Source organism: Neurospora tetrasperma (genome assembly GCF_000213175.1).
Source record: "Neurospora tetrasperma FGSC 2508 unplaced genomic scaffold NEUTE1scaffold_81, whole genome shotgun sequence".
Lineage (NCBI taxonomy): Eukaryota > Fungi > Ascomycota > Sordariomycetes > Sordariales > Sordariaceae > Neurospora > Neurospora tetrasperma.
The window spans coordinates 9,805,205-9,820,830 of NW_009799179.1; the positions used below are offsets into that span (position 1 = coordinate 9,805,205).

The 15,626-nt window shown below is 40.1% G+C and overlaps 3 protein-coding genes across 3 annotated transcripts; 1 reads left to right on the top strand and 2 right to left on the bottom strand.

The window, feature by feature from the left end:
- Positions 1–8,235: 8,235 nt before the first annotated feature.
- On the top strand, positions 8,236–10,326 carry NEUTE1DRAFT_127020 (uncharacterized protein; the record flags this gene model as incomplete). Its single annotated transcript, XM_009859078.1, has 1 exon — positions 8,236–10,326. The coding sequence occupies one exon, from the start codon at positions 8,437–8,439 to the stop codon at positions 9,922–9,924; it is 1,488 nt and encodes a 495-aa protein (XP_009857380.1).
- Positions 10,327–11,977: 1,651 nt separating this feature from the next.
- Positions 11,978–14,059, bottom strand: NEUTE1DRAFT_151026 (deoxyribodipyrimidine photolyase; the record flags this gene model as incomplete). The annotated part of the gene is made up of 2 exons (XM_009859079.1): positions 11,978–12,634; positions 12,699–14,059. The coding sequence occupies 2 exons, from the start codon at positions 14,051–14,053 to the stop codon at positions 12,061–12,063; spliced, it is 1,929 nt and encodes a 642-aa protein (XP_009857381.1).
- Positions 14,060–14,751: 692 nt separating this feature from the next.
- On the bottom strand, positions 14,752–15,593 carry NEUTE1DRAFT_97253 (40S ribosomal protein S21; the record flags this gene model as incomplete). Its single annotated transcript, XM_009859080.1, has 3 exons — positions 14,752–15,065; positions 15,143–15,408; positions 15,483–15,593. 2 exons carry the CDS (start codon positions 15,512–15,514, stop codon positions 15,177–15,179), a joined length of 264 nt encoding a protein of 87 aa, XP_009857382.1.
- Between the last annotated feature and the right edge of the window lie 33 nt (positions 15,594–15,626).

A 15,626-nucleotide genomic window follows, 5' to 3' on the forward strand; every position in this document is an offset into this window, starting at 1 on the left:
ATTTACTTATATAAAGAGAAAAGGATTTATCTTTTATTAAATTAACGAATATATATAATAATTTACTATCATAATTGAACTTAATAAATTCGTTAATAATATTAACGCCTAAGCGAATATCCGCTTTAATAAATTTAAATTTATATTCTTTATATATATATTTCTTAATAGCCCTATCGGCTATATTTAATAGCTAACTAAGCAAAATAGTATTTGATATTAATATATTCAAGCTATATATATTTTAAATAGCGAATTGGGCTAATCGGATTAGGATTATATTTAAAACTATTTTACAATCCTTACTTAAATTAACGGTATAAATATTCATTTTATTAACTTCGTAATTAAATAGGTCTATAATTATACCCTTAAGGAATTCGTTCTTAAAGGATATAATTAAATCCCTTTTTATCCTATATAATAAATAGATTATAAAGATCTTTATAAGCGGAATCTCCGCCGAAGGGTATACTATAAACCTATTTGGAAGTTTGAATAGGGTTATTATACCCCTATTAATAACGAGGACTTAGGTTTAACTTATAATTTTATTAATTAATTAGTTAGTAACTTTAGCCGAATTAGTAGTAGGGATAATAGCCTATACTTAGGGATATAGGTACTACTATTTAAATCCCTATTCGTATTTAATATCCCGTAAAACTTTATAGACTATTTTTAAAATATTTAATTTAATAATATAATTATCCCTACTATTATATTAGGCTATAAAATCGTCGTCTTCGATTATTACTACTATATTCTTAAATTTCTTTAACTTTTCAAAGAAATAGTAAAAGTACGTCTCCTAAACGAAGGTTATAAATATAATAATATACCTAAAGTAATTTAGAATAAGAATTACTGAATAAATTAATTGTATTTCTATAAAGATTATTCTAATAGTATAGAAAATAATCAAATTTATATTCTTAGCGAATTACGCCTCATTAATAACAATTAACCGGAATTTTATATTCTTAACAGATATTATAGCTATATAAATAATAACCGCTTTAATTTCTTATTATACTTATATAAAATTAATAATCAATATATTTTATTTATACCGGAATTAGGAATCGTTATTCCCGTTGGAATAAAAATTTAATTAAATATATTAATAAAATTTGCGCAGGCGCTATCCAACTTAATATCTAATTCGGTACTTAGAAGAAGGAAATCCTTATAGTTCTCTTTATTATCCTCGTTCTTATCCTCGTCTCCTAGCGTTTAGTTCAATATAAGAGCGGATATAATCTTATTGTATATAATAAATTAATTATAATTATAAGGCAACTCGCCCTTACCAATTATAATAATATATTTAATAATTTAATACTTTATAAACGTATAATATACTATAATAATAAGGACCTTCACTATATCCGGGTATTTGCGGTGCTAAATATAAAGTTCTATTGAATTGTGAAAAGATTTTTAAATAAATATATAAGCCCGCTGAAGGTCCGTTTCTTTAACCTAATTTAAATACTTATACTAAACGTAAATATTAAAGCCCGGGAAAGATTCTTAGAACTTTTTAAATATTTATATAACTAAATTAGGTAATAGAATTAAAATAATCGGGTATATCCGTACAATTTTCCCTTCCGAATAAAAGTATTACGCTAGTAAATACTCTATTTACAATATTATACTATAAATAAATATTTTACTAATTCTACTTTTATTTGTAAGTATAGTACTATTAAAAAAAGAATATAATATCCGATAAATAATATAAATATTTAATAAAGAATTAGTATAAAATAGACTTTATTCCTATAAGAATAAATAGTAGGTTAATTATAATCGGAATAAAATATACTTACTAATAATTTAGTATGGAAAGAAATTCCGTTTTATATATTCGTTTAAAATAAAGTTAAAATCCGCCCAGTTATAAATAGCTTTAAATTTTTTATAGTTAAAAATAAACGGATTAATATCCTTACCTAATATATCCGTAATTATTTTACTTAGTATTCGAACCCCCTCAAAAAATAATTCCCCGTGGAATATAAAATTAGTAAAAGGGTAATACTTAAAAATTAAAGCTTTTAATTATATATTATTAATAATTTTATAGCAAATATAGGGGCGGAAATTGTCCCGGGTGAAGCGAAGTATAGGTTAAAAAAGCGTTTCCAAAGACCTGTATAACGAACGGCAGTCTAATCTGCCTAAATAAGATAACTAAAGGTAATAAACTATTAGAATCGTTCGGTAAAGCCAAAAGGTTTACAATAAATATACATACGTAATACTAATCTCGGTAATAATAATTAATTAACTACTATCGAACTATCTAATAATTTAAATTCTCTAATCATCCTTATATTCTAACGTCTACTATAGACGTATATAGGGTTTATAGTCCCGTTCCGGGCTTATAAACTCTTTCTTAACTTATAAGCTTATTATAGGCTTATAAGTTCGTTATAAGCTTATAAATTCATTGTAGGCTTATAAATTTATAATATTAATTTGAGCCTTTCTTAATTCTAACTCCAATTTCTTATAGTATTATAATTATACTACCCAACCTTTCTATAGCTATTGCATTACTAGTAACTTAATTAACCTATATTATTATTTAAATTCGTAATATAATACCTCCCCTCCTTAACCGACGTCCTTAACGGCTTTACTAATTTATTCTTATATTATCTATAGTTAGTTTCTAATTTACCCCTTTTTACGTTCTATACTATAAATTCCCTCTCGTTATTCTTCTATTATATCCTTTTAAGTTAAAAAGCGTCCTTCTAAAGCCGCGTCCAAACGCTAGGCGTTACTAACTTATATCTAATAGTTCGGATCGATCGTTACACCCTATACCCGCTATTTATAATATTCCTTAATATATAAAAAACTTCCTTATTATAAAAAATATAAAGAGTATATTTATAATACTTATTTTTATAAAATTATAAATACTAATATAGAACGTTTATTTTCCTCGCCTTCCTTTAATATTCGTAATACTAATATTAACGCTAATAATTTATATATCTATAGAGTATTTACGAGTACTTGAATAAAAATCTAAAGTTTTAATAAATATTTAAGAATTAACGAAATTGCTTAAGGAATAAGCGTCCTAACTAAATTAATTAGAGTAGGAATAAGAGCGTTTAATTAAATAAAGTTAAAAATTAATTGCGTTAAATATAGAGAAAGTAGAAGTACTAGAGGCTAAAGAGTACGTTAAATAATAAATTAATACTCTATTTAGGAATTAAATAGCGGAAGTTATTACTTATTTTACAATTATATTCGGGTTTAATTAATTCTTAATAAATATTTTAATTTTCCCTCCTTCCTAGTTGGATAACCTTTTATCCCTAACCGGTCTAAGTTCCTTTAATAGAATTCCTCTAGCTTCTTAAAGTAATTCAAATTCTTAATAAATTCCTAAATATCATTTTCAGGACCAAAGGTTTCCTATTTAATAAAATATTCCAATTCTCCTTTTTCTATCCTTAAATTTAAAATTTATTTTATATTCTATTCTTCCTCCTCATCCTTAATACTAATATATATATTAACTCGTACATTCTTAGGTACTAATTCTAATAGTATAATATAGAGTAAATATAATTTTAATTTTATAGTATTAAGAATATTCAATTAATATACTATATTAGAAATTTTCTTTTTAATTTTAAATAATCCTATTCGTCAGTTATCGAATTTCTTATTAGGTCTCTTTATTCTAAGGTTTCTAATCGATAAAAGGACTTTATCCCCCTCCTTAAAATAAAATCCCTCGAACCTTTTTAAATTGAAATACCGGCTTATCTTTTATCGAACGAATTCTAATTCTTCCTTAAATTTCTTAAATAATATATATAATTTTCCGGCCTTAACCGAAACCCTAGGGACGTTCGTATTTAATCCTTCTAAAAATTCTAATTTATACCTATAATTTATAAAGAAAGGTAAAACCTTTGTAATTTCCGTAAAAAAAGTATTATATATTAATTATATTATAAGTAGTGTCACGTCACGTAGATCTCGAGTGCTGGGATACGAATAATTAGACGAATGTAATAAATAATTAAAGCTAAAGAAGAAGAAGAAGCTAATTACATCGGATAGAAGGAGTAATAGCCTTATATATTTGAGATAGAAGGATTGAATATATATGTAATTTAGTATATCTAGCAGCGCTATAATATTACCCCCTCCTTCGAAGAAGATTTAGCCCTAGAGTCGAAGAGAAGTAAAGATTGAAATAATAGGACCCGATAATCTGGATAGGTATACCTAATATTATAAGAAGTAACGCAATTTAGAATATATAAAAGAAAAGGATAAAATGGAATCTCAATATTTAGTATAACTACTATACGCTATATACTCTAACTTGCGCTCAAAATTAAGCTTAGAATTAATTGAATAATCATATCCGAACTTATAATTAGAATCCTCTTTATTGTTATTATTATCGTTATTGTTTAATTTTATAGTATTAAATAAGAGACCTTCAACTATATACAATTGTGCCCGAGAGTAGGACGGTTTAGTTAGTTCTAAAATTGAGATAGTGGCTATTAATTTTTTAATTGCTTAAATAGTATCAATTTCTATAGTATTTTTATCTTTAAATTTATAAATAGAATTTACGACTTCTTTGAGTTTTTATACGTAATCTATATAAATAATTGGAATTAAGCGGAGAAATTGAATATATTTGCGAATATCCTTATTGAGAATTTGGCGGATGAGAGAAATTTTTATTAATTTAATCTAAAGGTTGGCTTTTGCTTTATAGAAAAGCCTTTCAAATTTAACTATAAATAGATTAAAGCCTTTATTACCTTAGCGGAGTACATAGAGAGTGTTTTCGGTTTGTTGGATTTTGTAAGGATTATTATAAATATAGTTCAATTAATCGAGTAAATCTTGAGGATCGAAAACTTAAAGTTCCGAAGTTTATTAAACCTAGGGTATTATTAAGACTTAAATCTTTCTATCGAATTGGGAGAAGAAATACTAAAATTAGGCTTCAATATTACTTATAGTATTTCTATCGATCCTAAGTTTTACTTAGATAGAAGGGAGTTAAGTTTCGAAAGTATAAGTAGCGCCGTTAAATTTTTTAATATTAGGAAATTTAGTTTTAGGTTTTAAGTTAAATTTTAGAAGCGCTTAAATTAGGGCAATATTATTATTAAATACCTTATTTAAAGTAATAATATTCTTCTTAAGTATAGAAAAGGCTTTCTTATATTTATTTATACAATTAATTTACTTTTAAAGGTAGTTGGCCAAAAATTCGAGGTTTAAAATAGGGGATTGTAGTTACTCCTCGGCTATAATTGTAAATAGTAGCAATAATTACTCTAATAATCCGAGAGATACCGTAAATAATAGAGAGAATAGAGTAATAAAGAACGAGAAAAGAGGAAGTATTTAATTTAGTTATTGTTAATATTATTAAAGTAGGTCTATAATTATTAGTATTAGTTTTAAAATAAAGGATACTAGATGAAATATAGTTTAATATAGCGGGAATTTAATATATATTTCAGGAAGATACTAGATAACGGAAATTTATATTACAACGCCGGCGGTCTAATAATAAACTATTAAATTTAGTATTTGCCTATTAAAGAGTAGAGAAATAAGGGGAATAATAGAATTTGAATTAAGTTATTAGAATTAGGAAAGAAGAGAAATGGGCTAAATTACGTTAAATTACGGTTGAAGTCCCGAATAGAAGGATCGCTATTGTACTATATCTTTAACCTTAAATTAGCCGTTCAATTAGTAATAAATCCAATATTATTTAATCCGATTTAGAGGGCTATAGCTCCAATAAAGAAATGTAATAATCTATTATCCTAAAAGAGTTCGGTTCTAGCGATATACGCCCAATTTTCGAATATAGCTATAAATATTGAGATAGTCCAATGTTCCGGAATCCGTAGCGGTTGGGATAAGAGGGAGTTTAATATAATACAACCCGTAGGAAGGATCTTTAATTAAGTATTACGTTACATAAATTTCGAATATTGGGATACGAATAATTAAACGAATATAATAAATAATTAAAAATAAAGAAGAAGAAGAAGCTAACTATATTAGATAGAAGGAGTAATAGCCTTATATACTTGAAATAGAAGGACTGAACATGCACGTGATCCAGCATGTCTGGCAGCGCTATGATAGTTAATAATTCGCTAAAGTAGTTTAAATACTCTTATAATTTATCTATTAAGCTATCCTTCTTCGAAAATTGATAGTACTTTTTAATTTTTATACCTAACCACCGTTTTAAAACAATAATTTTTTATATATTAAGTTATCGACTACCGTAACTTTCTAAGCGTAATTTCTTAACGGGAGTATTCTCCCGCCCGAGTACTATACGCTCTATTATAATAAGAGAGTAATTAACTTCCAATAAAAAAATAATATACTTTTAAATAGTTATTAGTATTGTAATTTAATTATATATCAGTATATTATAAATATAATTGTTAATAATAGTAATTTTATAAATCCCTTCTAGAATTTCTTCTAATTAGAGATTTGTAGAATAATTACTAAATATACGAATAGTTTTTAATATAAGACTAGTTCCGCTACTATTATTTAATTTACTTTAGTATAAGCGATAGCGGTAACGGTTTTACCTAATATTAGGTTTTAACCTTTTTAGTCTATCCCTTCTAATTTAAAAGTATAAAATCTACCGCTAATCATATTCCTATTTATTTTTACTTATTGAAAATTCGTTTATTCGAAAGTAATATTTATAAATAGTAGTTATTTCCTTTAGAACGTAGAGACTACTATTAAATATCCCTAGAATAATTCGGACTAGTTTAATAGGCTCCCGGTTTCGTATCCTACAACGGCTACCTTATAGTTCGGATATAGGGTTAGCACCTCTACTAAAAGGCAGGGAGGAAGGGGGTAGTAGTAAAAAAGGGGGTATTAATAAAGAAGGGGAGGGTAGTAGTAAAGAAGGGGGTACAAGCGAGGAAGACCTTTGCGGATTTGCTTGTCTTGGTTTTTTTAGTTATTACTGTTGCTTATTAGAAGGCTTATTAATAAATTTCACTTCGCTAGTAATAGGAAGCGAACCCGGTATAAGTATTAATAGTAAATTTATTAATTTAGGGGTAGAATAGTTTAGTCCTCACTATTATTGGTTTTTAATTTTAGGTACTAATATTAAGGGAGGGAAATATATATTATAGGCGGTATTTATAATATTTATATCGTTAGGCCTTATATTATTAAAAAGTAGTTGAGTAAACTCTTACTTATTTAGATAAATAGTAGATATATTTATTGTATATAAATATTAGTTTAAAATAAAAATAAATTAATAATTATAAATAATTTATTTATTTTTATAGTTGTAATTGGGGTAGGTTTATATAATAATTTTAATTTAGGTTGCAGGATATTATATAAACGACACGCGAGCGAGAAATGGGATGAACGCAATATGGATACGACGAATATAGATTGTACGGAAATTGGAGAGGATCCGCGGCTAAAATAGTACAAAAATATTAAAATTATTAGTACGCGCTTACGTAAGACTTTTAGCGCTTGAAAAAAGGTATTTTTATAGCTAATGCTCTGTTATATGTGCTTCCTAAAGCGGTAATTGGGGATTTGTACGCGGACCTGGATACCGAATCCCCCTAGATCGCCGCCATAGTTCGGGCAACTTCCAGAAGAGGACACATCCCGGACACTGGTGAGCCCTGTGAGGAAGGAGCATGGGGTGGAGTTGTCAAAAGGTCCCCCTTCCCGTCCCGTCATCACTCAACTTGACCCCGCCATTGTTTTGTGTTTCGAGTCCAGAATATTTTGGAGGATGGGAAACGGGTTGGGGACGAATTCTGTAGACCACGCGGGGCATGGACACAATAAGTACCTCCATCCATGGAACCTATTCGCCCGGAAGCAAGCGACTTCTCCTCCGTCGACCTCCAACTCGGCAACTCCCTACCAGGTTGCGACTCTCTATCTCGCTAACGTCGTATGACTTCAGCCCGCAGCATTTTGCAATGTTTTATTTGCCCCCACAATTACCGAGTGCTCAATGCGCCCTCGGCGCTTGTTCTTCTTCCAGAAACTGTCATGTGAAGAAAAGGTGAGCTCGGTGAGCCAAGAAGAGTCACCTCGGTGTGTTGACCATATCCCGGCACTCGGTCTTCACTCACTCCGAGTCACCTTTCACCACGCTTTACTCACTCTCAAAGCCTAGAGATAAGCTTGTCGACGGACCACCATCTTGTCTCCACGATCAACAGCTTGATTGGCAGGGGGGCTGCCAACACATTCGGACACGTCTGTTCGTGGAGACTATATAACCCAACGCATTGCCTTTTGTATTGAACCATACCAACATCATTCTCACCATCATCGACCTCATCAGCATCAACATCACCCAAGATGGGCTCCCATCAGAAGGTCAACTATGGTGATAAACCCATCCTCCTCTTCACCAGCATCCCAGCAACTGGTCACATAACTCCCACCCTCCGCATAGCTTCCGCCCTCCATGCTCGCGGCTGGCCCGTCTTCTACCTTGGCCCTACTGCCCACAAGGCCACCATATCCGCCACCGGAGTCCAGTTTCTCCCCTTTCTCGACGACGCAGACTTCAACGACTTGACGTACTTCGTCCCCCAGGGGGAGGGGGCCATCACCGAAAAAGATGCAGTGGTCCAAGGTACTACTTCTGAACCAACCTGGCGCGACCGCGTCTTCAGCGACTTCCGGGAGTTTTTCATCTCCCCCATTCCGGCTCGGCACCGCTCCCTATGTGCCGCCTTAACCCACATCCACCAGCTTTTCCCCCCTTCTTCTGCTCGAGTGGTAGTAGTAGCAGAATCAACGTCCAACTTCCTCCTCCCTCTCTTCCACGGGGCCCCCCTCCCTCCTTCCATTCCCAAGCCAATCGGCTCCATTGCTCTAAGCGTCATGATCCCTCCCCTCCGGTCTGTGGACATCCCACCATTGGTCTCTGAACCGATAGAGTTTGATACTACTCCTGCTTACCGAGAACGGGTCGCCAAGATATGGAGGGACTGGGAGATGGAAACAAGGGGTCTAAAAGAGTTGCTGGTGGAGAAAGTGGAACAAGCAGGCGGCAAGGACTTTGCCAAAGCCATGGAGACACGCGAAAGGGAAAAGGGTCGGGAAAGCTGGGCATTGCTTAGCGGGGAGTGTTTTGTTGGGTATGATCACGTTTGTCAGATTGGTGTTGAGAGTTGGTTTTACAAGACGGAAGAGGGGTGGCCGGCGAATTGGCGGTTTGTCGGTGCGGTGCCCAAGTCGGTTCCTGTTCTTGAGGAAGCAAAGCAAGCCTTGGTGGATGAGGTCAAGCTGGCGAGGGAGAAGGAAGGAAAGAAAGTGGTCGTGGTAGCGCAGGGAACCGTGGAGATTGACCCGAGGCATCTTATCCTTCCAACCATTCAAGCTTTGGGTGGACGAGAGGAAGACACCCTGGTGGTGGCCATCTTGGGACACCGCGGCCGAACACTACCAAAGGACGTGGCAGTGCCCGCTAACGCAAAGGTGGTCGACTACCTCGCCTACGACGCCATCCTCCCCCACACCGACGTCTTCGTGAGCAACGCTGGCTACGGTGCGGTGATGCACGGCATTGGTCACGGGGTGCCGATGGTTGTCGCGGGAGAAGAACAGGACAAGAAGGAGAACGTTGTGCGGGTGCAGTGGCGTGGACATGGAGTTAAACTGAGCAAGTCGTGGAGAGACGACAAGGAGTATGTGAAGGAGTTAGCAGAGGCTGTTGGGAAAATTATGGACGAGGAGGAGGGGAGGGAAGTAAGAAAACGGGCCATGGAACTGAAGGAGGAAGCGGACAGCATCGATTGCATCAAGACCGTCGAGGAGTGCCTATCCTCCTACTTGTAATCCATTAGTACACCTCAACAAACCAACCAACTAAACTATAGCTTGCTCCCCTTCCCCTTCTTCTCAGGAGCAGCAGCCATAGCCATAGCCTCCGCCCTCTCCATCACCTCCAAATCCCTTGGCACCCTCACCGCCGTCTTAATCACCTTCTTCACCACCTCCCCTCCCTCTGTCTGTTCTTCCTTCACCTCTTCCACCTCTTCCATCCTGAAATCGACTAATACCACCCTCTCCACGTCTCCTCCTCGCCCACTGTCCATCAACTCCCGTCCCGGTTTTGCCAGTCCCAGAATCACCCGTCCGTTGCCATAGCTCCCCTGTTTAGCAAAGCTCACCACCTCAGGACTCATGACCTTCTCCGCCCACGGGATGTCAGAGGTCGGATGCTTCACTGAACTCGTCGGTACCCGGCGCAGGAAGGAAACAAGCCTTTCGCGCTGCTCGTCGTAGTCGGAAGATTGTTTGGGCAGGAACCGGCTGATAAGGGTCAAGAGGTAGAACTGCGGTGGGTAAAGGATAATTTCGCCTGCTGAGGCCTTGGCCAGCCAGGTGGAAGGAGAATCAAACAGTGCGGCGGTGTGTTCTACGCCGCCATCGTGGGTAGGGGTTTGGACCACCGTTGTAGTCTGCGATTCGGCGGTGGTGGTGTTCAGGGGAAGCATGTACAGGTACATTTGCGTGGTGAACCGTTTGCGTTGGTTTTGGGGCGTGATCCAGCGGGTGAAGGGGATGAGGTTTTCTATATAGGTATTTTTTGTTAGCTTCTTGTTTCCTCTTTTCCCCTTTTTCTTCTTTCCGTCATGACGAAGGACCAAAAGTGGAAGATAGAAAATAAGGCAAAGACTCACCAACATCAGCCACCCCACCTTTCCCCTCTAGCCAAGCAGTAAACTTGACCCGATCCCCAAATACCTCCCTTCGACCCTCTTCCAGCTCCTCCTCGCTCAACTCCAACATTTCGTTTTCCCCACTACCACTACCATCTTTCCGTCTAGCCAACAAAATCCCACTCTCCTCAAATGTTTCCCTCACCGCCGCTAACCTGTACGCCTCACTGTCCCTGTGCAACTCCCCATCTTTCGCTGGCAACGGGTAATATTCACCCTCGTGAAACTCGGATAGATTTCCGCCAGGGAAGACGTGAGCAGAAGCAAAAGAGGTGGATTTGGCAACGCGGTGGAGTAGTAGGACTTGATTGATGGGAGAGAGTAGGATGACGGAAGACGAAGGGCGGATGGGAAGGGGGCCTTTGTCTGCCCCTGAGGAAGAAGAGGGTTTGGATAGGGGTGGGATTTCGGGTTTTGATGCCGGGGGCATGGTGGTGGTGAAGGGTCTTGTTGATGTTGGTGTTGGAGGGTTGTATCGGGATGTGTGGCGGGATCGGGATGCAGGCAGGGTCTTGCGGGGTGGGTGTTGTGGGATTCCGGAAAGACTGCTCAGCGTGCGTGTCTGGGATCGGAGAGTGGATGTTGACAAGTTGAAGTTGAAGACGTTGCTGGAGATGCCACTTCGAGTTGTGAAGCGGAAACGAGCCGAACTCATGTTTTTGTTTCTCCCTTTGTTTCGAGATGTGAAGAGATGAGGCTGATAAAAAGCGAATCCACGTGTCTCTTTCGAAAAAATGGCTTTCCCCGGACTTGTTGCGAAGGGTTACGAATGCCGGAATCCCGTTCAACCTCGGTTCGTCCGTTGGGGTTTGCCTGGTGTTTACTTGATCGGTTCCAGGTTCCCCGCATCCGTCAGCCAAGACAAATGGCCCTGAAAATAGTGGCCCCACAGCGCCTCTTTAGCGCACCGGGGCCCGGTTCCCGGCCCCTCTCCGGGGTGGGGACGCCGTTATCCCCGGATGTCCGTATCCACCGCCAGCGGCATCACCGCATCATTATTTGCAACTCTGCAAAACAACAGATAGGTAGGCTTCGATTCGGTCATAAAATCATCTTTCAATCACTTCCCAAATGCGGATGTTTACTATAGGTGCGTGTGTGCACTTCAAGACGGGATGCAGTCGTATATCACCATGCCGTGGTTGGATGTAGAAGCTCGTCGTACTTTTTTTTTCACACATAAAAAGCCATAGCCAGGATCATAAACAACTACCCAACCCTAGGTCCCCAAGAACAACACTATCCCCTTTCACAAATCCCTCGCCAGCCCTCTCTTGTAAGCATCCAACGCCCTGTCCCTTGCACCCGAATGCTCCACAATCGGCCTCGGATACCCCTTCTCCTCCAACTTCCTCTTGACCTTCTCACTTCCGCGTCCATAAGGATCATGGATCTCCCCACCTTTGCCGCCCTTCAAATCGGGAAGGTCCCTCAACTCCTCCACCCACTTCCTGATATAATCGCCATCAGGATCAAACTTCTCGCTCTGCAGCAGCGGGTTAAACACCCTGAAGTACGGCTGCGGGTCCACGCCCACAGAAGCAGCGAACCCCCACCCCCCATTGTTGGAGGCAAAGTCCCCATCAATCAGGTGCTCCATGAAGTAGCGCTCGCCCATGCGCCAGTCTACTAGCAGGTCTTTGGCGAGGAAGGAGGCGACGATCATGCGCAGGCGGTTGTGCATGTAGCCCGTGGCGAGGACTTGACGCATGGCGGCATCGATGATGGGGAAGCCGGTGCGTCCCTGAGTCCAGGCGTGGAAGTGGTCGACGTTGTAGGACCACTCGATGTTGGAGTAGGTGGGTTTGAAAGGTTTGTTCATGCTGCGATGAACGGTGTTAGGGCGAGTTGAAAACCTACTTGGTGACAGGAAGGTTGAAAACGTACCAGACATATGGCCAGTGAACCAAAACATGCTTATAAAAATCTCTCCATGCCACTTCAGAAATCCACCTCTGAATCCCCTCGTTCCCGCCATTCAGCTTCTTGGTATTGTTCCTGTCCCTCGCCGTGCGTATCGCCGTCCTGGCGCTCAATGTCCCCGAAGCAAAGTGCACTGAAAGGTTGCTCGTCCCCTGCATGGCCGGGATATTTCTCCTCTCTGCATACTTGCCGATAGCCTCGTCGCAGAACTTCTCCAGCCTTTTGAACGCTTCGTGCTCGCCTGCTGGCCATATAGAGTGGTACCGAGCTTTTTCGTCATCTTGCAGTCTTTTGCCCTCTGGAGCCTCAGGAATAGAGCAAGCGAAAAGGTTTTCGTGCTTCTCCTTTGTGCCGGGAGGGTTTGGCCCAGGCTTTTCGTAGATCTCCAAACACTCCGGGTTTTCTTCCACGTGCTTGATCCACGCTCGAAACCATGGGCTGTAAACGGCGTATTGCCCTCCGCTTCCACTTTGCAGTGCTCCTGGCATAACAACGCAGGTATCGTGAACCACGTCCGCTGCCATCTTCTCACCCTTCTCCCCTTCCGCCAGTAACTTGACCAGCTTCGCCTCCCTCCTCAACTCATCAACCTCATACTCCATTGCACAAAACAAATGACTAGCTCCCCAGCTCTTCATAAGTTCTTTTATCCTGTTTGGTACCTCTTTGCGTTTCTCCACCGTCTCCACCCACAGCGGAATCCCCAAATCCTCCAAGTCCGTCATCAAGACTTCCAAGGTCCTCAGCATAAAGTCCACCCTTATGGGAGCCCTCAGATGCGCTTCTAGATCCTCCGGACTCAACACGTAGAGACAGATCAAGGGCACCCCGGCCTCCTTGGCTTTCTGACTGGCTAGCCAGAGGGAGCGATTGTCGTGCAGTCGGAGATCCATCTTGAACCAGTGGACTACCGCTTGGCGGACTGGTAAAGACTTGCGCAGGGCGGCAGTCTCAGCTAGTGCGGCATAGAGAGTTTCGATAGGCCGGGGCAGTTCATTGTCGTTGTAGGCTTGGGCCCGCGCGTTGGACATTTCATGCGGGTAGAACTTGCGAAGGACAATGCCGTGGGTTTCGGAGTCCTTGTAAAAGGGGTGTGGTGCACGGAGGGGGTCCGAGGACGTGTTGGGGTTGGTGGGAGGAGCATCGGTGGTGGTTTTGCGCTTCTTGTCGGCTGAAGGGTTGCCATTGACGTGTGAGGTCTGAGGCGGCGCTGAGGCCTTGCGCTTACTGGGAGCCATGGTGGTCTTGAGCTTGAAGTGAAGAGAGGTCGGCGGGAAGACGCTTGTCTTTGGTGTCAAGGTGTGGATGGTGCGAAACATGGAAGCTGTGTGAAAAAAAGGAGAGAGGAAAGAGAAACCATTCTGGCTTCACCATTGCGACAGCCGCCACAGGAGAACTAGGCACTTTCATAATGCGCGTGAGTGTGATTGCAAAGCGATGATGCGAGGTTGTGTTTGTGCAATCGGATCGCTCGATCTCTGCGATACGTCATGGTGTAATTGAATCGAGACGGATCGCCCACTCCGTTCCAGTTGCTTTGTTAGCGCATCTCCAGCGGATCTCCAAAATGCAGGGACATCCGATGACATGCGGGTTTCCATGGCAATTATGGGACGAACGAAAACAATAAGCATGGAGGGAGAGAGACAACTTGACGGAACTTACCTTTTTGAAACCGATTGCCCTGCAAACGGACTGGAGTCGTTCCCTTCGTTCTCGACATATCAGCACAAGTCACAAAAACAAAACCAAAAGACATAGCAGCCCTAGCGGGAGATTCAAACCCACGTCCATGAGAACTGGACCTCCAGACTGTGGAAACACAAATCGAATGATCATGACAGCATGTAAGACTCGTATCTGTACCATGACGAATCACTCGCTCGTCACAGCCTTTCAAAGCCTCAATTTCAATTTGCGGCATGGAAGCTATCGAGGTAGCTCCAGAATCCCCAGCCTCGAGTATTGTAACCCGGGGAGACTTGTCTAGCCGGGGGATGTGTGTGTATGTTTTGCTCAATGTCACGGTCGATTGGGTTCGGTGTCATGAAATCGGATGTAAGATGTTCGGTGTTGGTGAGAAATCTGTAGACAGACGGTATGTGGACGGAACTCGTTCAGATCATCAATGCCAGTGTATTTTTTCCGAATGAGAAACAATATCCTTCTGACGCCATTGAGCCTTTGTCAATCAAAGATGCATTTCCGCAAATCCCAGAGTTCCCAACCCAATGTCGTGGTCCCGCTGCCAGTAGTTGTTCGTCCCAAGTCGTTGCCTGCTTTTTTCCTACAGGTCGTTCTTGTGTCCAGATCGATCATGTCGGATATTGTCTGAATTGTTGGGTATCATATCAGCAAAACTGCTCTTCGGTCGAGATTGTCGATTTCGGATTTCGAATTCTCCGTACCATTGCCTCATTCGTTCAAAAACACTCCAGACATTTAGCGCTGGGGGTTCCAGACGGCCTTGAGGAGACCATCGCGCTGGGCAAGGCGGTTGAGGGAGTCGTCAGACTCGCCCATGGCGCGAACGAAGCCGGAGAGAGCGTAGATGATGTTCTCGCCCTGGATGGCACGGCCGTTCTCGTCGACCTTGGCGATGGTGATCTGGCAAGAACCGTGGTCCTTGGACTTGATGATGCGGCCCGTCGCAGAGCACTTGCGGGGGACGTAACTAGACGAGAATTCCCGTCGTTAGCATTTCACCTCACGGGAAGAATGAAAAAAATCAGCATGGGGACGGCATACAGGTCGACAATTTCGCCGCGATCGTTCTCCATTTTGGCTGTCTTTGGGGGTGCTGAGACTGCGGTTGGGGGTGTGTGGTCTGGTGACGAGGAGCGGGCAACAAGCGCAGAATTTCCGACTTGGTCAACTTGAATTTCGACAACA